This window comes from Muntiacus reevesi, chromosome 13 (assembly GCF_963930625.1).
Source record: "Muntiacus reevesi chromosome 13, mMunRee1.1, whole genome shotgun sequence".
Classification (NCBI taxonomy): domain Eukaryota; kingdom Metazoa; phylum Chordata; class Mammalia; order Artiodactyla; family Cervidae; genus Muntiacus; species Muntiacus reevesi.
The window spans coordinates 41,974,540-42,002,482 of record NC_089261.1 but is presented as its reverse complement, the minus strand read 5'-3'; the positions used below and the strand labels follow the sequence as shown (position 1 = coordinate 42,002,482).

General features: G+C 37.6%; 1 protein-coding gene and 1 pseudogene across 1 annotated transcript; one reads left to right on the top strand and one right to left on the bottom strand.

Annotated features, from left to right (window-relative positions):
- Positions 1-120: 120 nt before the first annotated feature.
- Positions 121-27,664, bottom strand: SLC25A31 (solute carrier family 25 member 31). The gene is made up of 6 exons (XM_065904764.1): positions 27,381-27,664; positions 16,264-16,391; positions 8,603-8,720; positions 5,626-5,780; positions 4,053-4,178; positions 121-321 (listed from the first exon to the last, which is right to left on the bottom strand). Exons 1-6 carry the CDS (start codon positions 27,622-27,624, stop codon positions 121-123), a joined length of 972 nt encoding a protein of 323 aa, XP_065760836.1. The 5' UTR covers positions 27,625-27,664.
- Positions 7,098-8,018, top strand: LOC136146005 (small ribosomal subunit protein uS5 pseudogene; annotated as a pseudogene).
- Positions 27,665-27,943: the final 279 nt, after the last annotated feature.

Sequence of the window (27,943 nt, the reverse complement as noted above, 5' to 3'; positions counted from 1 at the left end):
TCTTTATTGCAGAATTAACACTTTAAGAAAATACTGACAGTAATAACACTATCAAAATGTACACAAATGGCAGCTATGTAATTTGTATGTTTAAGAAGTTGACTATATCCATTTCTCAATTTAATCTCCTGATGAACTACCTCCAATATCAATATTAAGGAGGTCTTTAATTTTATCATATAATACCAAGACCAAAGCACCCCCTGTACCACGAAGGATGTTGGAGAAGGCACCACGAAAAAATGCACCAATTCCTTCCTGTTGGTATATCTTCATAAAGCAGTCTAAAGTTCCTTTATATTGCCGTTCAGCCTCACCACTCTATATAAAGACAAACAGTTTGCCATTATCTTAGTATCTTTTATCATTAGACAGATTTTATATAGCACCAAGGATAGATTAAAATTAATACTGTGTTGAATAAGTATGTTGAGTTAACAGTCATATATTGAATACTGTTCCCACTGACTGGAGAATACTCATACTTTTTCAGGTACACTTTAAAAATGGCCAAATATTAGGCTTAACAAATTTTAAAAGATGGCATCACATAACATGATTTTATCATTTCACCACACTGTAATTAAGTGAGAAATCAATAGCAAAAAAAACAAAAACAAAAACAAACTAGAAATATATTGTATTTGGCTATTAACAAAAATATATCTTAGAAAATTTGTAAAACTTACTATTATAACCATAAAACGCCTCAAATAAATTTGTAAGATGTAGTCTGAATGGTAACTTGAACCACCAGAAAAAAAGGAAATAATGCAACATAAAGAATAAAAAACAAAAACTTATTTGAAATACTTTGACTAATTTCTAGAAACATTGTTTCAGGAAAAACAGGAAAAGGCTCTTAAATTATTAGGAGTGGATCACTGCAAATGACCCAGAGATTAAGAGAGAGCAACATGATACTATGAACAACTTTTATTACAATTATTTTGAAAACTCAGAATAAATAAATTCCTTAAAGGTATAATTTACCAACAGAGTAGGAAAAAACATTGGACTAACACTAGATTTGTTACAGAAGTTCAATCAGTTGTTGAAAATCTCATAAATTAGAAAACCACATATCCAGATGGCTTTATATGTGAGTTCTACTAAATATTCAATGAACATTTAATTCCAATCTCACAGAAACTATTCCAAGGAAGAGAAAAAGTGGGGAGACTCCCCAACATATTTTATAATGATTGTATCAGCCTGATACCAAAGTTAGACTAGGACAATACAAGAAGGAAAAAAATGTCAAGCTTATGTCAGAGAAACAGCAGATACAAAAATCCTGAACAAATCCAGCAAATCAAACCTAGCAAAGGGTACAAAATATAATACACCATGACCAAGCTGAATTGATCCCAGGCATATAAGGTTGGTTTAGCTGTGGAAAATAGATTAATGTAATACATATATTAATACATGAAAAGAGAAAGTAATATGATCATCTCAATATAGAAAAAAAATGACTATTCATGATTAAAAATTACTGTAATCCAAAACAGAAAGGACCAATCATAACATAATAAAGGATAACTGAGAAATTCACAGCTGATTATTAAACTCTGTAACACTGAAGGCACTTCCTGTAAGACAGGAACAAAACAAGGTTGCTAGTTATTACTTCTTTGAAGTGACACTGAATCAGAGGCCTCAACCAGTACAGAAAGGCAAGAAAAGGAATAAAAGGAATAAGAATTGATAAGAGAGGGGGGGAAAATGTGGTATTATTTGCAGATTATATCGCTGTGTAAAAAAAAAACTTCAAAGGGTATACATACTGATAAGTGTTAGTAATAAAGCTTAACAAAGTTGTGGGATATAAAATCAAAATGCAAAATTTAAAGAATACTGTCACAAATTGTGTCCTCACAAAATTCATATATTAAAGACCTAACCCCAGAACCTCAGACTGTGACTATATTTGGGTAGAGTCTTTATAAAGATAATTAAGGTTAAATGAACTCATTAGAGTGGGCTCTTACCCAAAATTATCATCTTTATAAGAAGAGAAACAAAAAGGACACAGGGAAAAGGCCATCTACAAGCCAAGGAGAGAGGCCCTCAGAAGACACCAACCCTGCTGGAGTGTTAGAAAATAAATCTCTGTTGTTTAAGCCACCCAGTCTTTGGTACTTTGTTATGGTAGTGGTACTATGTTTTATATATATAACAATGTACACACATATATATAAATCCACACCCACAATTTTTTATGAATTATTTTGACAGTAAGTTGCAGCTACAGTTGCCCCCTAAACATTCAGTGTGAATTTTCTTAGAATAAGTATATTGTCCTACATGCCCAAAGTAGTTATAAAAATCAGACAATTTAACATTGATACTGAACCATCTACCTAATTCAGTCCATTTACAAATTAATTTTCTATTTTCAAAAGTTTTTCAATTAAACCAGAGCTAGACATAGATCAAGAGGAAACCAGATATAAAAGGAACAACTTTAAGGATAGTCCATATGAAGCAGCAGATTAAATAAGTTAGATATGCTTTACCCTTTCAAGGAGATCCAACCAGTCCATCTTAAAGGAAATCATTCCTTAATATTTATTGGAAGGACTGACGCTGAAGCTGAAACTCCAATACTTTGGCCACCTGATGTGAAAAACTGACTCACTGGAAAAGACCCTGATGCTGGGAAAGATTGAAGGCAGAAGGAGAAGGGGATGACAGAGGATGAGATGGTTGGATGGCATCAACAACTCAATGGACATGAATTTGAGTAAACTCCAGCAGTTGGTGATGGACAGGGAGGCCTGGCATGCTGCAGTCCACGGGGTCGCAAAAAGTCGGACACGACTGAGTGACTGGACTGACTGACGGTCCCTTTCATGTGGCCCAATGGGTTCTTTCAAGACCATTCTGTAGAGGATAATGAGGACAATGATAGTAACTACACCTCACATATTAGTTTGAGAATAAATGAGTTAAAGTGTAAATACTGAGGACAGTTCTGCCACATAATAAACATAGCTTTGCTGGCCTCATTATTTTCACTTCCCCTCATGAAACCTATCATATATGGGTTATACTGAAATGCTTTTCAAGCCATACCTCTAGGTGTGTTTTTTTCTCCTCTGCTGAGAATGTTCTCTCACTATCTTGAGAAAAAGCCTATTCTCTGAGATTTAGCTCTTTAAGAGGCCATATCTGATCACTTTTAAGCACTTGAGTACCCTCCCCCTACTGCATTCTTGGAACGTAGGCACATTTCTATTTAAACCATTAATAATATGCTTTCAATAGTATGCTATGAGTTTGGGTGCAGGTTCTGCCTTATTTTATTTGTGTCACTGAAAGTGTCACTCAGCTGTGCCTGACTCTTTGCGATCCCATGGACTGCAGCCCACCAGGGATTTTCCAGGCAAGGATACTGAACTGGTTTGCCATTTTCTTCTCCAGGGGATGTTCCTGACCCAGTGATTAAACCTGGGTCTCCTGCACTGCAGGCACATTCTTTACTGACTGAGCTAGCAGGGAAGCCCATTTGTGTCACTAGAGTTGGGTGAATAGTCACTCAATTGTTTGCTAAATGAATGAATATAAGAAGTATCAGCAATGGAGATCAATAGTATCAAAATTCTGGTCTGGGGATTTACATTTAGAATATATATCATTATAAATATGTTTTCCTCCTTGGAGTTAAAATTATTTACTTTTATTAAAATATACTACAACAAATGATTACGTATGTCAGTGGCCTGTGACTGGGCTTATTCTACTTAATCTAATATTCAGGTAAGACAGACACATTCTCATCTAATCCCTGTCATGCCCCTCCACTCTCCAAACAGTAATATACACTACAGGAGACAAAGACATTGCTGTTCTGATAGCAGACATGGAAGAAACTTTGCTGGACGATGAATGACTGCTTATGACAGGAAACACAACAAAACATATCATGTATTTATTTCAGTAATAAAACGAAGGGCCTATGTCTTTTAGTCAAAATGTCTCTAAATTACACCTGAATATCAGAGATATTGGAAAACTCAATTAAGCTTACAAATAATATAAAATACCTGCATCATCATACGTCTTCTAACTGTGTCAAAGGGATAAGAGAGTATTCCAGAGCACGTAGTCACAACTTGAGCAATGAAAAAGGAGACAAGAAAAGGTGTCTCTTTCGGTTTTGGTAATAAGCCCTAGAAAAGAAAAATTATCAAGTAACCATCTAAATTTCCAAAATACCTTAAATTATTAAGTCAAAGGAAAATTCATATATATATATATAGATATATATAAAAGAGGGCTCAATTATATTAAAATGCAATAAAAAACAGATTTAGTATGCAAAGATTAAAATAATAGCACGAGATCACTAAGAAAGGAGAACCCCACACATGACTATATTTTTAAAATTTATTTGAAAAAGAATAGTATATCTGCAATTATAGGAAATTTGTTATTAATAGCACTGAAAAGGAGAGGAGATGGCAGCCAGTGACCAAAAAAAGTTCTTCCATTGTTCTTCCTCATAGAGTTGGAAAGGATGAAAGAATGCCTGTTACTATTGACAGATAACATTTGATAAACTTTAAAGCTCTAAGCTAGTGAAGAAACATTTCTAAATTTTATAACTACTACAGCTGATAATAGAGAAAAGCACAGGGAGAGTAAACATAAATTTTTCTGTGATTAAATAAACATATAATATCCCGTAATTTCCATTAATCTATCTGTCTAAAAAATACACTACAAATGAAAAGCAATATGTCCAGACTGCAATAAAAATGACATTCAATTACATTTGTACTGCAGAGAGAGCAGAGATAATATATAACACCATCATAAAATTTCCCTCCAAGTTTTAATCTTAATAGTAAATAGTACTGATATTAATTTCATTGCTTCTTTTTAGAAGCATTATGATATAGTGGTTAAAAACATGGGATCTGTGCTTGCCACATAAATTACTCAGCCATTTCTAGGTTATTTATTTTTAAAATGGGATATACTAAAAGCTCTCACAGTGTTTGGATGTAAAGTCCTTAACAAGGTTCTTGAAACTAAGTAATAGATCAAAAACCGGCAGCCATTATTACTATCTCTTGTTTCCTACCTTACAGAAGCACTACTAACATCTGAAATGAAAAGGCAAATTGCAGAACCTGCAGAACACAAAATTTAACAGTACCCAACAGATCACTGAGCTATAGTAGCATATTTATCATATTTAACTACTATGCCTTGCCTGTTTTCCAATGATGATAGTAAACTGATAATATCCATGTAAAAAAGTGATAACAAAATGAATGTAAAATTAGAAAATAACTGTTAGAAGATGCCCGCCTATATACCATATATTCAATTATGATATAAATCTAATTAGCATGTTTTCTATTTGAGTCTTCCAGTGCAAGCAGCACAAACACTTTATGTCTATGCTTTATATCCGCATTCAGGTTCATAATAGAGTTATAATTTAATTAGGTTATGGCAAAGTCATGATTAAACAAAGCTATAATGTCTCTTATGTCATCATTTATTTTGATTTCTATAATTAAAAGTAAACATACTTGCTGAACATATTACTAATTAGAACAACAAAAAGAAACAATCTATTTAACATATACTAAAGTACCAAATTACCTTAACTGTGTCATAAGCTCCAAAGTAAGAAGCTCGGTACACAATGATGCCTTGAACTGAAACACCAAACCCTTGGTATAAACCAACAATTCCATCTGATTTTGCTATTTTCATAATACAGTCACCTAAACCCTTGAACTGTCGCTCTTCAGGACCTAAAATACAGCCATTTAAAATTAGTTAGCAACATTATAATCAGATAAACACTTTAATCAAAGTAAATTAATTAAACATTTTACAGATTTAAATTACCTGGTACTAACATTTAGAAATCTTTCTAACAAACAAGGCACAAATTGAAACCTTCCCATTCATTTAAAGATAATTAAGATGTGAAGTAGTATCAAGATATTTTAACTGCAAATATTAATCTCTTATATAAGCAATCTAATTCAAGCAATCTGATTGGCTTAAAACATTTCAATAAAATTACCATTCAATAAAGTTACTAGTTAGCATTCAGAAAATACTTAGGCATTAAAAACCTCTACAGCTTGCTTCAGTTGAAGAGCAAAAAGACAGATAAAACAAAAAGGAAAAGCTAAAAACTAGTAACTTTAAGGATTATTAACATTTTAGATGAGGTGTCATATTTTTCTAGTGCTTGATGGTTTTAGTTTTCCCTTGACCTAGAAATCTTTGATAATATTTTACAATTATATATAGAATACAATGTTTCAAAATGAAGTTTTCCAATTGTGAGAGAAAACAAAACTATAGAATTGAAATCAAACCAGGATGAATGTTATTTTCACTTTCTTAACAAGAAAATCTGGACTGCCAGTTAAACATGATAGATCAAACTCCTCATCTCTGTCCAAACTGTCATCCCTTCTGAGGCCTTTTCTCTGATCATTTATCTAAAATTGACGTCATTCTCTTCTCCTGAATTTTTTTTCCTCGCATTTACTGCTAAGTGACAGTAGATTTTAGTCATTTTTTCCTGTTTTTATTACTATGATGTCCACTACACTATAAGGCACATGAACCATAAGCTCCATGTTTAATATGGCATATCTCAAGCAGGACCTACTTTACCCAATAATACTTGTTGAATGAATCTCTGCTTCCTTGAGAAATTCTATTAAAATAATAACAAGGGAAAAACAGGTTTACAGCAAAAAAGAGTACATGACAAGAATAAAGTTCACAAATTTTGGCAAGATGGAAAGGAGGTAGAGGAGTGGTAACTCACTTAGAGTGAGTAGAGAAAGTTGAAACCTAATTTCTTGCAGAGGGAGATACTGTTGAAAAGAGAACCACAGGTCTCCAATAATCACAGAAATTTAAAATTAAAGGAATTAAGTACTATTGTGGTAAGGCTCCAATTTGTGCTGAAGTCACATGGGGCCAACTGACTTATCTTCACAATTACTGAAAAAGACTCACACAAAGATACATCATTGTGAATGTCAAATCATCAGGGATATAAGGTAATTAAAAAGAAAAAAACACCAAATGGTGGATGATAAATGTTCTGTGGCGGGGGGGTGGGGGGGGTGTCTGGAGGCCCTGGAATGGGAAGGCATGGTGGCTTCTGTGGAGGCTTCGGCAGCTGCACCGGTATCCAGGGCTGAGGTTGCAGAGCTTGCAGAGGCAAAGCCAAGGACATCACCAAGCTGGGCCGCCTGGTCAAGGACAAGAAAATCAAGTCACTTCTTTTGCCCATCAGGCAATCTGAGATCACTGACTTTTGCGAACAGTGACTTTCCTGGGACATCCCTCAAGGGCAAGATTTTAAAGATTATGCCTATGCAAAAGCAGACCGGTGCTGGCCAGTGGACCAGGGTCAAGACATTTTGTCACCACTGGGGATTACAAGAGACATGTCAATTTGGGTGTCAAGTGCTTAACGAGGTAGCCACTGCCACTCGTGGGGCCACCATTCCGGCGAAGCTCTCCATCATCTCTGTGCTGCGAGGCTCCTGGGGGACAAGAACAGCGAGCCCCGCACTGTCTCTTACAAGGTGACCGGCCGCTGCTGTGGCTCAGGGCTGGGACGCCTCATCCCTGTCCTCAGGAGCACTGGCGCTGTCCTGGCCTCTGTGCCCAAGAAGCTACTGCTGATGGCTGCAACTGACGACTGCCGCACCTCTGCCAGGGGCTGCCGCGTAACCTTGGGCAACTTTGCCAGGGCCACTTCTGATGCCATTTCCAAGACCTACAGTTATCTTACTCCTGATCTCTGGGAAGAGATGTTGTTCACCACGTCTCTGTATCAGGACTTCTCTGACCATCTTGTAAAGACTCAAACTAGAGTTTCCATGCAGAGGACCCAATCTCCACACAGCCACCATATAGTTTTACATGAGAAAAATACAATGAATGAAGCCAGAAAAACAAGAAAAAAAGCCATCTACAGAAGGATCAGCAGTAAGAAAATGATTTCTTAAGAGCAGTATTAGAAACTAGACTCCAGAGTAATGCTTTCAAAATTGTGAAAGAAAATGAACATATGTCCAAATATTAAAAGAGTGAAACTGACATTTTCAGATAGCCAAGATCTCACTTTATCTCCTATCCACCCTCCTCAGAAAGCTATCAAAGAATACATCTACCAAAACAAGGGTATGAAGAAACATAGAAAGATGTGATAAATAAGTAAGGATAGAGGAAAAGGGAATCTAGGGTGAGAGTTATACACGTAACCTAGAAAGGGGCCCACAGTCAAGACAGGTAAATAAGGGCATGAAGGGATCTAGGGGATGGCTCTCTAAATAACAAAAATAGAAACAAACCAGAAGTTAAAGTGCTCTTTGTGGCTTACTTTTTTGTTATTATAGTGTTGGCCTTCCTTTCCCTAGTTTAAAAGAAAAGAAAAAAGTAGTAATCTTTAGGCTCTATGACTTTACTATTTGGTTGAGAACAAAATTTTTAGGTTGAATCCAACACTACTGTTAAAAGCATAACTATGATAAATAATGCAGTGTTCAAAAACACAAAGAAGGAAGAGTTAGTATTTCTAATAATTCCGTACCTTTTCCAATATCAGCACCTAATCGGGTTCGGGCAAAATCTAGTGGGTAAACTACACACAAGGATGTTGCCCCAGCAGCTCCACCAGAAGCCAGGTTTGCCAAAAACCACCTCCAGAACTGAATGAAACATATTAATTAAAAAGTAGTTATTAAACTATAGAATCTGATTTTTAAAAATCCTTTATTTTTATAAGGTTAAAAAGCCAGATTTACAAGATCCTTTTATAAAATAAACACCTAAAATAAATAAGCATATATTATCATCCAAAAAACTTCCCTTCATGTCCATGCAGGCTTTGTTTCTTACCAGGCAGTCTAGGAGATACAGGTTAGATGCTGACGTATTGAAATTCCAAGATATTTTAATATGCTCCAGCAAAAGCAGACCAGATTAGCACAAGAAGCCACATAAGATACTCCACACTCTTTAGACTGTATAAAGCTTTTTATTATTAATATATCTTTTTATTACTAAAATGTTAGGTATCTGTGGAGTCCTCAGCTGTTCCCTTTCTTGGTGGCAGGGGAGAGGGACAGTAATATATCATAATGCCACAATTTCACTTTGTAGTTTTAGTAAAAAAAAATTTAAACAGCTCAAAAATATAGACTATGTTCAAATGCCAAATGTAAATTGGCAGAAATCAATTATGTGGCTGAGTGGCATGGAAGACCTTAGTGATCCACTAGTTCACATGGGCTGTTGAGGTTCTTTTTGATAAACATTTGAAATGTTCTCTGCTTAGGTTCAGTAAGCTGCTTTTCAACATCTAGCGCTCAAGGAAAAGAAAGGAATATTTGAACTGGAGTTCTTACAGAAAATCTAGGGTACAAGAGCGCTGTAACCATCCTAGTCAAACTCAGTTTCTTGCTTCTCTAACGCCTATTTCTTTTTTAATTTAGTATTAATTGGAGGATAATTGCTGTGCTGGTCTCTGCTGCACAACAACACGCATCAGCTACAAGTACACGCACATCCCCTCCTTCTTGTGGCTCTTATTTCCAAAAATAATTTTAAGTCTCCCAGTCTCGGCTTTGGAACTCTCTATTTTCTCCTGGTCTGGAATGCCCTTTCTATCTTTTTAATTTTCTTCCTACCTTTTATAAACAAAAAGTTATTGATTTATGCTCTAATTCAGTTTCTTTCATGAATTCTCTTATCTTTAGCTCACTCAAAACTATATGTAATCATACCCTCTTTCTATAAATACTTCCTCTCTCAGAGAATTAAAGGTAAATCATGTGATCAATATGTAACATGTATCAACATGTTCCAGATTCTCACTTTTTAAAACCAGTATTTACAATGACTACTTTCAATTTACAATTATTTGTATACCTGTCTTGTTTTACTTTCTACAGACTATAAATTTCTGCAGGCCAGAATTATTTTTATTTTTACTTACTGAGATATATTTACCCACTGTTCAGTTCACCCATATGTTCAAATCAATGAATTGTTAGTTTATCAGAGTTCTGCAACCATTATCAGTTTCAGAACATTTTCAGCACTCCCAAAGAAACCTTGTACCCATCAGCAGTCACTGCATATCTTTCCCATCTCCCTGAACCCAACATAACCATTAAGCAACTTTCTGTCTCTATAGATTTGCCTATTCTAGACATTCCCTACACATGAAACAAACAGTCTTTTGTGACTGGCTTCTTTCATATAACGTATTTGTAAGGGTTATCCATGTTGTACCATGTGTAGCATGTGTTAGCATTTCATTCCTTTTTATTGACAAATAGTATTTTACTGACTTATCACATTTTAATTATCCATATCTGTTGCATGGACAATTAGGTTATCTACATTTTTCGAGGCCTGAATTCTTAATTCATTTGTTTATTTCACAAAGCAAGTCATAGGGCCTTGTCCAGAGTAAGAGTAATGCATCCAATAAATATTTGTTTAATGAAGGGTACCTGGACTCCCACAGTGCCTTTTACCATGAAACTCGTAAATTCTACTGTACAGATAAGCCATGTTTCATAACCACATAGAGATAATGAGACCAGAAGGTAGCTAATCCATAGTTTGGAAGATGATATGTAATCTGGCAGAAAAAGAGGAGCTAAGCCACAGTTTAAATCTTAGAAATGTGAATCTAGAAATTCTAGGCCAATTAGTAGTAAGGACAGAAACAGAAAAAACATTAAATAATGTTTTTAGGTTTCAGTCTACTTTGAGACTGTTGAAAACTACAGATACTCTTCCAATAAAAATCTCACATATATAAACACAGTTTTATTGTAAAAGTTTAATTTATTCCTCAAGTATGCATGGATCTCAGGTAAAGAACCCCCCCCTCCACTTGAAAGGTTAGTGGGAATCACTATGATAGTAACACTGAAATTAAAAGAAATAAAATATAGGGAAGTAAAAGAGATGGGCAATAATGAGAAAATGCAGAGCAAATATATATGCACAAAAAACCAGATCATTACAGACAGAGATAGACTAACTGACCTGGGAGACAAAGATAAAGGGTATAGTTTGATCCCTATAGCTGCCTGTGGTTCAAATTCCACTGCAGTAAATACGTCTTTTCTTAATTTCTCTGCTTCTTACAAGCAAATAGGCCAAATCAAATAGGCTATGCAGCACAAAGATTTATAAAGTGCATCTTAAGTTCAATTTAACCTTCTATTTCCTTCCTAGATAAGAGAAAGAACAGATCCATAACTTTCTGGGGTGAGTGATTGTATAATTTACATAATTTACTATTCAAACAGGGACCCCTCTGATAGTGAAAGTGGGGCCTATGAGAAAGCAGTGCAGGCAGGCACAAAATGTATAAATAGTATGGCCAAACTACTAGGGGAAGGAAGGCAGGGAAGGTTAAGGAGGATGGAAGGAGGGAAGAAGGAGACAAGAAGACTCTATGATGAATGATAATTCTGCAAGTGTTTCTGTAACAGATAAAGTCTGTCCCCCCACAATTAAGTTTGAAAATAAAACAGACCCAGAAGTTGTTTTTTAAGTTTGTAATTTCAGATATTACTATACTATAAAAGGGGCTTCCCAGGTGGTGCAGTGGTAAAGAATCTGCCTGCCAATGTAGGAGATGAAAGACATGTGGGTTCAATCCCTCGGTTGGGAAGATCCCCTCAAGTAGGAAATGGCAACCCACTCCAGTATTCTTGCCTGAGAAATCCCATGGACAGAGGAGCCTGGCGGGTTACAGTCCACGGGGTAGCAAAGAGTCGGACACAACTGAGCACCGCCACCAAACTATAAACGGAGAGGGAGTGAAAGGAATCAGGAAAGGAGAATAAGAGCGTTTAGGGGGTTTGGAGGAAAATAAGCCTATTCATTTTCAACTGTTGACAAATAGGTGATAAACTGCCTCCAAGCACAAATACCTGGGACCAAAGTTCTTTCTAACAGTATGTGTGGGCATGGAAGAGAGCAGGAAGCTCTAGTCTTCGATGAGGGTTGTGCTGGTAGCTGCTTAGGAGCAGCAGAGACACATTTTATGCCCAGGTCCAGCTAACACTCATCTAGTTTAGTCACCTCAGATGAAAGAGGAGTAAGAGTATGGTAGAAAGAACTGAACTGGGAATTAGAAAAGACATGAACAAAAGACTAGGGCAAGTGCTTTAAGCTCTGTCTTATTTCCCTTATCTGTACATTTGGGGTAAAAATAACTACCTCAAAGGGCAAGGTAAAAATTCAGTGAAAGAGTATATAGTATGCACACACCTCCCTACCATGGTTATTTTTAAAAACCTTTTACTCTGACATAATAGCAGATTCACATGCATCTTAGTACATATGAAGTCTATAAACTTTTCAAGCAATTTCCCCCAAAGACAGTATCTAGCATAATTACATGTGTGCATGCTCAGTGGTGTCAGTCGTGTTTGACTCTTTATGACCCTATGGACTGCATGTAGCCTGCCATCCTCTGTCCATGGGACTCTCCAGGCAAGAATACTGGAGTGGGTAGCCATGCTCTCTTCCAGGGGATCTTCCCCACCCAGGGATCAAACCTGACTCTCCTGTGACTCCTGCACTGCGGGAGGATTCTTTGCCCACTGAGCCACCAGGGAAGTCCAGCTAACTATAGTAGAGAAAATTAACATTGATGGAAATCTACCTTATTCAGATTTCACAAGTTTTACACACTTATCTGTGTGTGTATTTAGTTCTATGCCATTTTATCATATGTGCAGATTCATATGAGCACCAATTATCACAGTGAACAGTCCCATGATAAAGACCCTCCATTTATGAACCTCTTTGTAGCCTCCTCCCTCTCTCCTGGCAGCCACTATTACGTTTTCCATCTCTGTAATATTCTTACTTCAATAATGGTAAACAAGTGAAATCAGAAAGCAAATGTCTTGAGATTGGTATCTTTTCAGTTAGCATTCAAAGTTGCTGTTTGTATCATGTTTGTTCTTTTTTAAAACTGTATGGTAAAATTTACTGTTCAGGCATTTTAAGTGTATAATTCAGCGGCATTAAGGACAACACTGTATAAACATCATTACTATTTCCTGAACTTTTCATTATGCTAAATGTAAACTCTGTACCTATTAAAGAATCTCCCTCCCCCTTACCCCTGGCAACCTCTGTTCTACTTTGTCTCTATGAATTTGCCTTTTCTAGATCCCAAGAGGATCATATAATACTTGTTTTATCAAAAGGTGTTTCTCTTCATTGCTGAATGACTTTCTATGGTGTGATGTACCACAGTTTAAGTATTCACCTGGGACATCTGGGTTATTCCCCAATTTTTGCCTATTATGAAACAATCTTCTATGAACATTGTATACTTTGCTTTTTTGTGAACAGAGGATTTTTTTCCTCTGGGATAAATGCTCAAGAGTTGGACTGTATGATAAGCATATGTTTAGTTGTAAGTAACTGTCATTACTCTCTTGAAAGCGGCAAGATCATTTTACATTCCCACCAGCAGTGTAAAATTTAGCTGCTCTGAATCCTTGCCAATACCTAGTATTGTCACCAGTGCAGCCATCCCGAGAAGCATGTAGAGATATTTATTGTGGTAGACCAACCACTTTTAAATCACATACACTGTACTTGTTTTTTGTATCTTCAATGTTTCTTTGAAAACCAGGTAAGAAACCCAAAATACTGAATTTTCATTTTCAGTTTTTTTTCCCACTTTTCTTAGAGCAGGAACAGAGATAGGTGAAAATTTTGATGTCTAAGGGCAGAAATAGAAGGGTCATTAGTAGCCACATTTAATAAATAATAAATATTTAAACTTACATATTACTTGTGACTGAATATCTTTACATAGACTGCATGTTCTTTCTTTTTCATTGTTCTTTTCTTATCTTTTGGCCACACCTCGCAGCATGTGGGATCTCAGTTTCCCAACCAGGGACTGAACCTGTGCCCCCTGTATTAGAAGTATGGAGTCTTAATCACTGGACCACCAGGAAAGTGCTAGCATATTCTTTAGAAGCATACTAAAAATGTTTTTACCTCAAGCTCTGCTGATTTGAAATTTATTACAGAGTTTTAACAGAGTTCAGAGTTAACTGGAACTTTTAGAGTCATGTTATTTACACTGTTAGGGACAGATGTTAGTAACATAAATTTTCTAGTTAATTCTGGAGTTAATTGCTCCATCTGGCTTAGTTTTACAGGAATTATCTTTTGGGGGAGATAGGGTGGAAAATGTTCAGTAAAGGGTTAACTCAGCAGGCTTGTGTTGCCCAAAGCCTGCACATACTGAAAAGATCTCCCTCCTTGACCAAACTCAAAGGTTCCTTTGTGGTAACCTTCTGAGCCCGTGGAATATCCTATCTAGTAAGACTGTCTTTATATGCCAGAAGCTTTGGCAACACCAGATAGTTTATACTAACATTGATTTATGGTGAACACCTCTTTGTTTACTTGGGGCTCTGGGCTGAATTATATCAGTTTGACCTTTTGAGTAGGTGGCGGCCGTAGCTGGAGACTGAGTAGCTAAGGTCAGTCTCTTATACATGCCTGTGAAACTGACTCCCCTCCCACAAAGACCTGACCACCACAGCTCAAGTGAGCAACCTTATCTGGCAGTATATTATAAGTGCTGTCTCACATTATTGCTGGGAGAACTAAGTGCTGTCCAGCTGAGTCTACTAGGAGAGGACACCGAGAAGCCTGCACCTAGTTTCTCCTGGATATTGTCCTGTGTGCCTTTTCCCTTTGTTGATTTTAATCTATATCTTTTTGCTGTAATATACCAGGAGTGTAATAGCTTTTCTGAGTTCTTTGAGGCCCTACTCAATCAATGAACATGAAGACAGTCTTGGGGACTCTCTGATACAAGTCCACTGTCAAAAGAAGTTCCAACTATTACAAGTTCCAACTAAAGATCCCTTAGTTATTAAATTTGTGTTAAGAGGTTTATAGAAACTTGTAAAAGTTAATATAATTCTAAATTTCCATATGCAATTTCTATGACTTAATACATATTATAATATGCTAACAGTTATTATGTTTTAACTATTATTTTTTCCACTACTTGAGCACCTCCTCCCCAAATAAAACTCCACAGGTTTTTTAATGGATAAAGAAGATGTTGTACATATACAATGGAAAATAACAGCTATAAAGAAGAATGAAATAACACCATTTGCAGCAACATGGATGTAACCAGAGATTATCACAGTAAGTGAAGTAACTCAGAAAGAAGTGTGGCATCACTTATATGTGAAATCTAAAATATAACAGAAATGGACCTATCTACAAAACAGAAGTAGACCCACAGACATAGAGAACAGACTTGCGGTTCCCAAGGGGTACGGTGGGGTGAGGGAGGAAGGAGGAAGAGGCTGGGCTAGCAGAAATAAAATACTACATATATGATGGATAAACAAGGTTCCACTGTATAGCATAGAGAATGATATTCAAAATCCTACGATAAACCACACTGGAAGAGTATATTAAAAAGGATGTATATATATATGTCTAACTGCCTCACTTTGCTATACAGCAGAAATTAACACAATATTGTAAATCAGCTATGCTCTAATTGGAAAAAAAATACCTCAGGTAAGGCAAATCCAACTACTTCTTAGAAAATTTTAGACATATTAAAATATAATTACCTGCTTTTTCTAAAAACAGAACTACCATATGATCCAGCAATTCCACTCCTGGGTATATGTCCAAAAATACCAAAACACAACTCAAAAAGATGCAGGCACCCCAATGTTCATAGCAGTATTATTTGTAACTGCCAAGGTTGTAAAGGTATGTAATCAATCCAAGTGTCCATCAACAGATGAATGAATAAAGAAGATGTGATACATATCAACAATGGAATACTACTGAGCTATAAAAAAGCATGAAATTTTGCCATTTGCAGCAACATGGACAGACTCTGAGGGCATTATGCTAAATGAAGTATAAGTCAGAAAAAGACATATACTTCATGATATCATTTCTATGTGGAATCTATAAAACACAACAAACTAGTGAATAAAACAAAAAAGCAGCAGATTCACAGACACACAGAACAAACTAGTGGTCACCAGTGAGGAAAGGGAAGGGGCACTGATGGGGTGTGCGAGAAAGGGTTACTATGGGATAATCTGAATTACGTATGTGAGGTTTCTAAAAGCTGCAAAGCACTATATAATTTAAAGAATCTTTCATTCAATTAAAAAAATAATAAAAAATAATTACCTGTTTTTCTTTATTAACTCCAGACATGAACAGTTGTTTGTATTTGTCTTTGAAAGCAAAGTTTAGAGCTTGTGTTGGAAAATACCGGATAACATTTGCCAAATTGCCACGCCAGTAACTGAGGAAACCTACAAAAGAAAACATACTACATATAAACTTGCATTATTATTAAATAATTTGCATAGTTTTAACAAACTTAGCTGTTTGAACTACCTAAAACTTACATATTTTCTCATGAGAAAAAAGTTTACATGTGTCTCCAACTGAAGAAAAAAAGGCAGTGTTAACTTCAAGCATCCCATTTCAATTTTGTTAATTTCCAATAAGAAGCCTTGACTACCTAAAAACCTATGGAAAGCATTACCAGCTGAATATAGGTCTCTTCACTAATAGAAAAACAGAGCTAACTAGTACTCATCAGAGAACTTTAGTCTCATTTCAAATCATAAAATACAATTCCTATGGTGACAAGTCTGTTGCAAAAAAACTGTTGTATATATACTCTTGAGAATGAGATAAAAGAGTCTTATATTTATATTTTAAAACCTAGCCAATTAAAAGGAATTCACAATTCAAGGCAGTTTCCGGAGGCCTGATGGAGAGACAGGAGGAAACTTTCAAGGTTAATAATCTTCCCAATTCAAATCTCCATGGACTGAATGACCAAACTTTATAATTCAGTCACTGTGTTACCTGATAATTCAGAGCTGCCTTTATAATCCTTAGCTTCCCCAGAATACAACAGGCAATCCCTCCAGGACTGTTTTTACAGATGGTTGAACCCTGCTACTCTTAATAAGATAGCACTAGTCCCAGTTTGGAGAAAAGAATACCCATAAACAGTCTTCTAAAGATAAAAATTTGAATGACGTTAATTTCAGTCAACTAGGTCCAGTGCTCAGAAACTGAAAGTTAGATCAGATAAATACACAGAGAAAGACATTTATTTGTTAAATAAATAAGTATACTTTATGGGAAGTAAAATTGAGTATTAGTGAATCCCAAGGTGAATGTAAAGCGGTCGCAGAGAGACAATTAAGATGTATATTAATCGCCAAGAAATAATCTTTTCAGTCCTCACAGCTGATTCAGTTACTCGGCATTCAGTTGCAGGCATAAATTACTAGGGCATTTAACATGTAATAACAGTTACAACTTCCTGAGCACTTAATGTGTACCAGGCACTGGCAAAGGCTGTACTTGTACATTTAATTTAATCATCACACTAAGCTTATGATATATGCTCTCTTATAGTACCCATTTCATACATGTACAAACTGAAACTTTTATAAATTTAAAAACTATAATTAGAATTTAGAATCAAGTTTTCTGTCTCCAAAGCTCTACTGCAGCTTTGGGTTTCTGGAGAAGCAAATCTTAGAAAAGTTTGAAAATTATTAAAGTATGATAAATAAATAAAAGCCTATTTTTAAAAAAATGGAAAATTATCATTGTAAAAAATTTTGAGGCAACATTAACAAAACAACACTAATTTCTAGGAACTGCTTTTTATTCATTTAATCGTCATAATCACCCATGAGGTAGGTAATATTAATCTCTCCATTTTATATATGAAGAAATGCATTAAAAACAACCTCTAAGGCATAGAGAAGTTAGTTAAATAACTTGCCCATTGTCACTTAGGTTAGAAAATTGTACACCTGGAATTTAAACTCAAGCAATCTGGTTCAATAATTCAGTCCCTTAACTACAATACTTTACTTAATCATGCAAATATCTTCTGTACCTAAGAAAGGTCAACAAGTTTTCTTTAATGGAAGCGAAATAAAAATCTTAAAACATGAGAAATGTAAGCAAATTGTAAAAGAATATTGCTTGCTATTTGCAGCCACACTGAATTCCTGAGGGAGATTGATGAATCTAATTTTCAGAGGTATTTTTAATGGTTTCTAAGTTCTTCATAGTTAACAACATTTAACAACATAGTTAAGCATTTGTATTTTTGCAGACTTGCAGAAGAGAAACACTGAAAGTAAAAAATGACTGTAAATGATACTGAAGAATAAGATTTTATTTTCTACACCTGTGTTACAGTAACACAACAACAGATTACTGGCAGAGGATAGAGTTGATCTTAAATGTAAAAAAAAAAGCATATTGGCTGGAGAATTGCCAATGCAGTCAAATGGGATTTAAGTTAAAAACCATCATTTGTTTTTTAAAAAAACAAACTAATAAGCTGAGTTTAAAAAGTGCTGTGTATCAAAAATGTACTGGAATTCCCATTTTATACATGGCTCTTATTTATTAATAGTCATTTTGGAAATGGTTGATTTAGATGGTATTGAGATATTATAGGTTTCAGATTGTGAGCTGTTATATAATTATGATTATGGAAAGTGTGAAAGTGTTCATTTCTCTGTCATCTCTGACTGTAATCCCATGGACTGTAGCCCACAAGGCTCCTCTGTCCATGGAATTCTCCAGGCAAGAATACTAGAGTGGGTAGCCATTTCCTTCTCCCTGGGATCTTCTGGACTCAGGGATCAAATCTGGTCTCCCACACTGCGGGTAGATTCTCTATTGTCTGAGCCACCAGGGAAGTGCAATTACGATTATAGTACTGAATTAACATCTATTTCACAAAAGAGTATCACAAATGAGTAGTAAAAAGCTTGTAACTTTGGCTAACGTATTGAATATAAACAGAAAATTCTGATGATAGACATCTGCAAATTAACAGGAGACCATGACAGAGTGCCAGATTTATGACTGAAGTGGCTTGGTATCATTGACAGAATGTATTCCTTTTAGCAAAACTGTATCTGCATGAAACAACCTAGAGTATTCAACAAAACAACTGTCAACATTTCAATGAAATTCTAGAAACAGATCTCTAGAAGAATAACAGGAAAACTGGCAGCTTCTAATGAGTTATGTCTGAAAAAATATTTCTCTCACACACAAAATACTATTGCATGGCTACTACTGATTGGTGGATTCCCTGAAGCTACAGATATCAGGTTAAAAACCCTTCCTTTAGCCCTTTTCCACATATCATGCTGCAAAACCTTACTCTTATTCCCTTTTATTCAACTCACTGATGTACCATGCTTTTAGGAGTGCCAATTTCCTTAGTAAGAGTACAAAGAGGAGGAACTTCAAAGTTGAATCCTGAATGCATTTTCTATAGAAATATTATTTTGGGAGGCTAGGTTTCAGCATTTTATTAAACTATACTCTAGGTACACTATGTACCATGTAGGTTCTTTAGATTACAAAAATCTACTTTATATGTAAAACAAATTTATCCCAAGTACATTCATTTACAAATGATCATGAAGAATGAATAATTGTAAATTCAGGAAGGTATTCACAATGATTAAAGAGTTAAAATTTATTAAGCACTAACCATGCAACAGACACAAGGCTGAATATTTTACAGCACTTTTTTATCTAACTTTTTATTTGATTGGAGTATAGTTGATTAACAATGCAGTGATAGTTCTAGGTGTTCAGCAAAGGGAGTCAGCTACACACATTTATGTATGCATTCCTACCCCAAACTCCCCTCCCAACGAGGCTGTCACATAACAATAGAGTTCCCTGTGCTATAGAGTAGGTCCTTGTTGGTTATTCATTTTAAATATAGCAGTGTTTACATGTCTATCCCAAACTCCCTAACTATGCCTTCCCCCTATTCTCTGTCCTTGGCAACCACAGGTATCATTCTCTAAGTCTGTGAATCTGTATCTGTTTTGTCAGTAAGTTCACTTGTATGCGTTCTTTTTAGATTCTGCATATAAGGGATATTATATGGTTTCTCTCCTGTCTGACTTACTTCACATTATGACACCTCTAGGTCCATCAGTGATCCTCCAAATGGCATTATTTCCTTCTTTTTAATTGCTGAGTAATATTCCATTGTATGTATGTATCACATCTTCATCCATTCCTCTGTTGATGGACATGTAGGCCGCTTCCATGCCTTGGATGCTGTAAAGAGTACTGCGATGAACACTGGGGTGCACGTGTCCGTTCAGAGCATGTTATCTGCTTGCTTTTGGCTGCACTGGGTTTTCCTCACTGTACACGCACTGTCTCTAGCTGGGGCAGGTGGGGCCCTTCTGGGGAGGGCAGGCGTCTCACTGTGGTGGGTTCTCTCGCGCGGAGCACCGGCTCTGGGCTGCAGCGGCTGCGGCAGGCAGGCTCAGTGGTTGTGCGCAGGTTTTGCTGCTCTGCGGCATGTGCAGTCTCCTCAAACCAGGGATCAAACTCAGGTCCCCTGCCGCGGCAGACAGGTTCCCATCCGCTGACTGTCAGGGAGTCCCAGACCATGCTTTTCTCCAGATACAAGTACAAGAGGGGGATTTCAGGGCCATATGCTTGCTCTATTTTTAGAGGAACCTCTGGACTATTCTCCACAGAGGCTGTACCAATTTACATTCCCACCAAGAGTGTAGGAGGGTTCCCTACCCTCCACACTCTCTCCAGCATTTACTGTTTGTGGACTGTTTTATTACAAGGATTATCCTGTTTAGCCATCAAAACTACCATATGAGGTAGGTAATAAAATTATTGGGCTTCCCTGGTGGCTCAGATGGTAAAGAATTCACCTGCAATGTAGGAGACCTGGGTTCAACCCCTGGGTTGGGAAGATCCCTTGGAAAGGGGAATAGCTACCCACTCCAGTATTCTGGCCTGGAGAATTCCATGGACAGAGGGCTACTGTCCACTGGGTCACAAAGAGCTAGACATGACTGAGCAACTTTCCGGAGAAGGCAATGGCACCCCACTCCAGTACTCTTGCCTGGAAAATCCCATGGATGGAGGAGCCTGGTAGGCTGTAGTCCATGGGGTCGCTAAGAGTCGGACATTCTGAGCGACTTCACTTTCACTTTTCACTTTCATGCATTGGAGAAGGAAATGGCAACCCACTCCAGTGTTCTTGCCTGGAGAATCCCAGGGACGGGGGAGCCTGGTGGGCTGCCGTCTATGGGGCTGCATAGAGTCGGACACAACTGAAGTGCCTTAGCAGCAGCAGCATCAGAACACCTTTCACAAACGTACAATATTATTATACCCAGTACAGGACTGAGTAAATTGATGTTGAGAGAGGTTAAATTAAAATTGTTCAAGGTTACAAGGTAACAGAAAGATTGGGATTTAATTCCAGATCTTTCTACATCTATCTGACTCCAGATCTAGAACTATTACATCTCTATTGCCTCTAGGAAAAATCCACTTTGAATAAAAGCAGTAGTATTTTTTGATCAGAATAAAACAAAGGAAAAGCAAGAGTGATGCAAATGTAGTAGTATTTCACTCTCTAGTTATGCAGATTAAAGGACAGTTTCCAAATATATAATCACAAAATTGATACAGAAAAACATGGGGATTGTGGTATATTTCTCCTCTAACAGCAGAACATCTAAGGTGTGTTGTTGTTTTTTTACTTAATTGCTTAATAAAAATAATCTCTTCAAATTTTAAGGATGGTAAGAAACCTCCTTTGAACTTAATTCTGAGAAAGTAATTAAGAATTAATATAAAACTTATGGGAAAATGGGGCAAAGTTACCAGGTCAGTTACTGGTCAACTTACAAGTCAAGAATGGAAATGCCAGGCATGTTTGGGTATACAGTTGACCTTTGAACAAAGTGAGGGTTGGGGCGCTGATGACCGACTCAGTCAAAAATCCAAGTATAACTTGTAGTCTGCCTTCCCTATATGTAGTTTCTCCATATCCACGATTCTGCAACCATGAAGTCAACCAACCAGGGATCATGTAGTACTGCAGTATTTACTACTGAAAAAAAAATCCACATGGTGCTCAAGGGTCAAGTGTATGTATATTCTAGACTTGTACACGCCAACCTACTTAGACAGTCTGCCTATTAGTTAAAAAAAATGCAATCAATGATTCTCAAATATGTACATACTTAAAAAAGCAAATTATATACCTCTGCCACTATACCACCCTGTTATGTGCATCTGTAAAACATATGCAAAAGAGAAATTAAAGAATGAGATAAAGATTCTTCATTTACGCAATACTGTAAATCAACTATACTCAATAACTATACCAAAAAAAAAAAGGATTCTTTATTTAAAAACCTTTTATGTGATACCAAGTACACAGCGGAGTTGGTGATGGACAGGGAGACCTGGTGTGCTGCGATTCATGGGGTCGCAAAGAGTCGGACACGACTGAGCGACTGAACTGAACTGAACTGAAGTACACAGCAGGGGCTTCTCTGGTGGCTCATATGGTAAAGAATCTGCCTGCAATGCAGGAGACCCAGGTTTGATCCCTGGTTTGGGAAGATCCCCTGGAGAAGGGAATGGCAACTCACTCCAGTATTCTTGCCTGGAGAATCCCATGTACAGAGTAGCCTGGCAGGCTACAGTCCATGGGGTGATAAAGAGTCAGATATGACTGAGTGACTAACACTAACACACACACACACACACACACACACACACACACACACACACACACAGAGCAGACCTGCTAGGGACAGCACTAGGAACAAAGTTCTTGGTCTTATGGAACTTATATCACAGACAATGAAGAAATAAATGTTAGGTGTCCAGAAGAAAAAACAGTAATATGCAGATGGAGAATGAGGAAGGACTATTTAGATAGGGTGGTTAGGTCAAACTGTAAGATATTAGGACACAACTGAGCATTTATTTTACTAGTTAAAACACAGTACTTTCAAATACCTTGCTAATTATGATGTTTTCATACTATCATCTGCTATTATCCCAAGGCACCCTTAGAATGAGGTTCATTCTTAAAAATAATGTGAATCTATATTTCAAATAGTCTTCTTGACAATTTCAAATATTCAAAAAGTCTTATCTCTATAAATCCATTTAACAGAGCCAATATAAACTATATTTATTATATAATAATTGAGTAAGGGCTCCAATCATCCCCCTTCTCCTGTGTAACTCTTACTTTTTTCAGGATGCCTTAGTGTCCTGTGATATATAACTGACATATGGCCAATCATAGGTACAAGGGCCAAGTCATTTACTAAATATTAGTAAAGTTTATTTTCCTATTTTATTTACATAAAGCATATACCTAATATTTTCTTTTCATACCCCAAAATATCATCTTCAATATTTAAAAACCTCACTGCTTTAGCCTTCAGAAAAATATGCTTGGAAAAGTTCAGATTAAAAATAACTGATGAACTCATGGCCAGAAATACCTGAAAGAGAAAAGAGTTCTGGTAGGCTCTCTAAAAATGAGAGATAATATCCTTAAAAACCTATGTTACAATACACTAAATAAAACAGTTCATATTAATTAAAATATATTTACTGATGCATAGCTTGCTCAATGAAAAAGAATCACTCTCAAGACACTAAAATGTTAACTGTGGTGATGTTAGCAGTTTTTTTTTTTAAACATTTTGTTTCTCTATATTTTCTAATTTTCTATAAGAAACATGCATTATTTGTATAATGAAGGTTTAAATAGTACTAAATAATAAAAGTATACATATGAAGTTGGAAAGTCATAAAACCAACAAAGAATAAATCTTTAAAAATAGCATTGGTCAGGTTAAACCCAGAAACTTTTACTAAAAAGTATCAAAGACACCAAAAGAGATATTTAAAGCTATGTTCAGAACAAGAATGAAGAGCTGTCTCCTTGAGGTGTAAACAAAGACATTAGGTAAGAAGATAGTGACAGAGCTTGTGCCTTCTGAGTTCACTGTCTCTTATCCTCATTTCATATTGCCTAAAGAAAGGAAAAGTTATCAGTAAAACCAGAATATGGAAAAAAAGAGAAACTTCAGAACACTGAGATGGCGATATACCTTGATTTTCACAAGAGAGAGAGTAAATTCCAGAAAATAAAAGCCTCAGAATCTGACTGCTTAGTAAAGTTCCAGAATGATCTAGCACAGTGATTCTCAACCCTATCAGGTTCCAGTTTTCCATACACAATAAATATTTTACAATGCTTCCTATACTATCTATAAATAGAATTCAAAGACAATGACCTCTTCACTAGTCCCAAAAAAGTCAATATAATGCCTTCTTTGCTACATACAAAGAGGAAATAAAGGAGTTTATAATATGTATTTTAAATTAGTAAATTGGTGAGGTGTGATCACATCAGAGACATCATAGTAATGAATCTGTTGTGTTTAAGATACACAATGACATTTTGAAAGAAGGACTTAATAAGTATATCTATACAATCATCATAATTCAATATTTAAAAATGAAGATGATGTAAGTGATGATCAAATATGACACACAGAACTGTTAACATGAGTTTCCACAATGATGAACACCTCTCAGTAAAATTCTGAGCAAAACAAAGTACAGTCTTTCCTCTACTTACACGACAGCTGCATTATGGAAATTAGTGTGTACTAAAATTATGCCCTGGATAGTTTATGTTGATAAGTAAATAATCAAAAACAGGTTTTAGTGCTATATGAACATCCAGTGGGAGATCTGAGTCATTCCGTTGCAGGATAAGTCTTTGCTGTGCAGGACTGACCAGGTACAGGGGCAGCAGGATGTTTAGCAGTCCTGGATTTTGCCTTTCATATCACTGCATTTAAGAATTACTCCCCTCTTTGTGCTAAAAAAAAGTCCTCACAAGTTTCCCAAAATGCCCCTAGATGGCAATATTATCCCTGTTGTGAATTACTAATCTTTTAGCATAGGACTGATAACAAGGTTTTGTATGTACCAGGAAACATTTTCTTAAAATTCTGCTTAAAGAAAGCTGGAGCCAGAATACTCTTCAGAATGGTCTCAATTTGCAAGAGCCATATTGAATGTGTCTGTGCGCGTGTACTCAGGCACTTCAGACATGTCCTATTTTTGCAACCCCAAGGACTGATATTTAAGCTGAAACTCCAATACTTTGGCCACCTGATGCGAAGAGCTGACTCATTTGAAAGGACCCTGATTCTGGGAAAGATTGAGGGCAGGAGGAGAAGGGCACGACAGAGGATGAGATGGTTGGATGAATCACTGACTCAACGGACATGAGTTTGGGTAGGCTCCGGGAGGTGGTGATGGACAGGGAGGCCTGGCGTGCTGCAGTTCATGGGGTCGCAAAGAGTCGGACATGACTGAGCAACTGAACTGAACTGAACTGAACTGATGGACTGTAGTCCGCCAGGCTCCGCTGTCCATGGGATTTTCCAGGCCAGGATACTGGAGTGTGTTGCCATGCCCTCCTCCAGGGGATCTTCTAGATTCAGGGACCCAACCAAGTCTCCTGCATTGCAGGCGGATTCTTTACCACTGAGCCACCAGAGAAGCTCCATATTGAACATAGGTTTAAATATTACAAAAAACATTTAAAATATAAAATGATTTAGCATTGGTCAGCACAATCTGTCCAGAATATTCAACTTTACCTGACTAAATATTTAAAGCAGATTAGTAAATAATAAAGAGGCTCCTACTTCTCTGAAGAGAAATGGGAAGCTTGCTCTGATAAAATAAATGGAAGTGAGAAGATGTGAGCCATTAACTATGAAAGATCTAAATTAAGCTCCCAGACGGGGCGCACTAAATCCACAGTAGAGATGATGCCTTAAGAGTCTATATCCTCAACCCTAAATACTCTGCTTGCAGGGTCTTAGTTCCCCCACCAGAGATCGAACTCGTGTCCCCCTGAAGTGGAAGCCTGGAGTCCTAACCATTGAACCACCAGGAAATTCCCAGGAATCCTTTTTTTATGAGAGGAAGTGTAACCTGTCTTAGACTTAGGAGTGAAAGAATGGCCTGCACTTGAGTTGAACCCACTTCACATCTTGTTCAGAATATACAACAAATAGGCCTATTTCCCTTTTTAAAATTCATATAGATGTTTCAATTGAATCCAACAATATGGGAGGCTCAGATGGTAAAGAATCTGCCTACAGTGCGGGAGACCCTGGTTCAATCCCGGGGTCAGGAAGATCCCTTGGAGAATGGAATGGTATTCTTGCCTGGAGAATCCCATGGATAGAGGCGCCTGTTGGGCTACAGTCCATGGGGTCACAAAAAGTCGGACATGAGTGAGCAACTAACACTACATTATACAGCTGAAAGTTTCTGATCAATTTATCCTCTATTCACTTAGCTAACTTAGAAGCCAGTCTGCAAGGTAAGGGCAATGAATGATTAATAAGGCATTTTCATTATTCCTTAAAATCACTTCAATATTAATGGGAAAAACTCCAAAACTCCACAATGAACCAAAATATCAAAATTTTACTTAAAACAGAGCCTGATGCAAAAAAAGAAAACCGATCCTATCTCTACTTGAGTTTTTACATTGCTCACGGTACATTTTTCTCATTAATTTTGATTTCTAAAAATACTGCATTAAAATAGTTTGTTTCTAGACTGAGGTTCCCACGTGGCACAGTGATAAAGAATCCGCCTGCCAATGCAGGAGACGCCTTCGATCCCTGGTGGGGAAGATCCCCTCTGGACGGAAACGGGCAACCCACTCCAGTATTCTTTCCTGGAGAATGCCATGGACAGAGGCGCCTGGCAGGGCTACATTCCATGGAGTCGCAAAGAGTCGGACACAACTGAGCACGCACCTACCACTGAGGTTTTTTGGCATCCTCCTAAAACATGTGTAGACGTGAGTGCCTGTTAAGCTTCAACCTCAGTCTTCAGTAGTTCCTGAGAACTGAAGCTCTTTTCACTGGATACGTACTAGAGAGGCCCCAGTGCTTCTCTACTTGGGACACTTGTCTCAAACATGTCATTTCAACAAATATTTCAGAACCTTAAAGCACTTATTAACATACAGCCAAGTGCCTAATGGCATCTCCCCCAATCCTGGGAGGTCAACCATTTCCCTCTTGAGCCAGGTAGAGGCGCACCGGGGTGCAACGCCTACTAGGAAGGAGAAATGTAAAGAAAGAGAAGGTGGTGATCCCTCCTGCCCAAGGACTGCTCACGTGCAGGCCTTCTTGGCCCTGGGAAAGCAGAGCCTCATAGACTGGTTAAGAAATTGTATTATCCCAGGCACAGAAATCAACTCATCACCGACACACACGGCCCTGGTGTCCGCAGCGTCCCCTCCTGGCTCGCCCACTCCCTTTTCCGGGAAGCTGACCCTGCGCGGAGGGAAGGTTGGCGGAGGGGCCTCCCATACGCACCCTGCTCACGGGGAATCCGCACCAGGCAGTCCACGATGCCTTTGTACTGCGCCTCGGGGCTGATCTGCTTGGACGACGCCTGCACCTGCAGCAGCAGCTTCACACGCTCGATGGGCGCCACCGTCGTCTTGGACACAGCCGCCGCCACCCCGCCTGCCAGCAGGTCTTTCCCGAAGGATGTGGCGTCTAAAAGCCGCTTTTCCACCTTCTTCTCCTGCTTCTTCTTCGGAGGTTCACGCTGCATGGTGGGACGACTGAGGTAAAAACGGGTAGCAGAAGCTCAAAATAAGAGCCGGAGACACGCGAGGACGAAGGCGAAAACCGCTTCTGCGTAGTCCTGGCGGGAAAGCCGCGCTCAGGACGCTGGGAGAAGGTCGCGCCGGGGGCGCGGAGCTGCGCAGGTGCCTCCAACCGCCTCCAGCCGGTGGGGCCGGTCACGTGACTCCCAACACGTGGCTCTTCAGCGCGGTACTGTCTCCGCAAGTAGCGGTGCCTGGCTGCGCTTGCGGCGGCGGACGGGACTGCGAGGCTGTGAGTTCTCGCCTGCGAAGGGATCCGGGAGA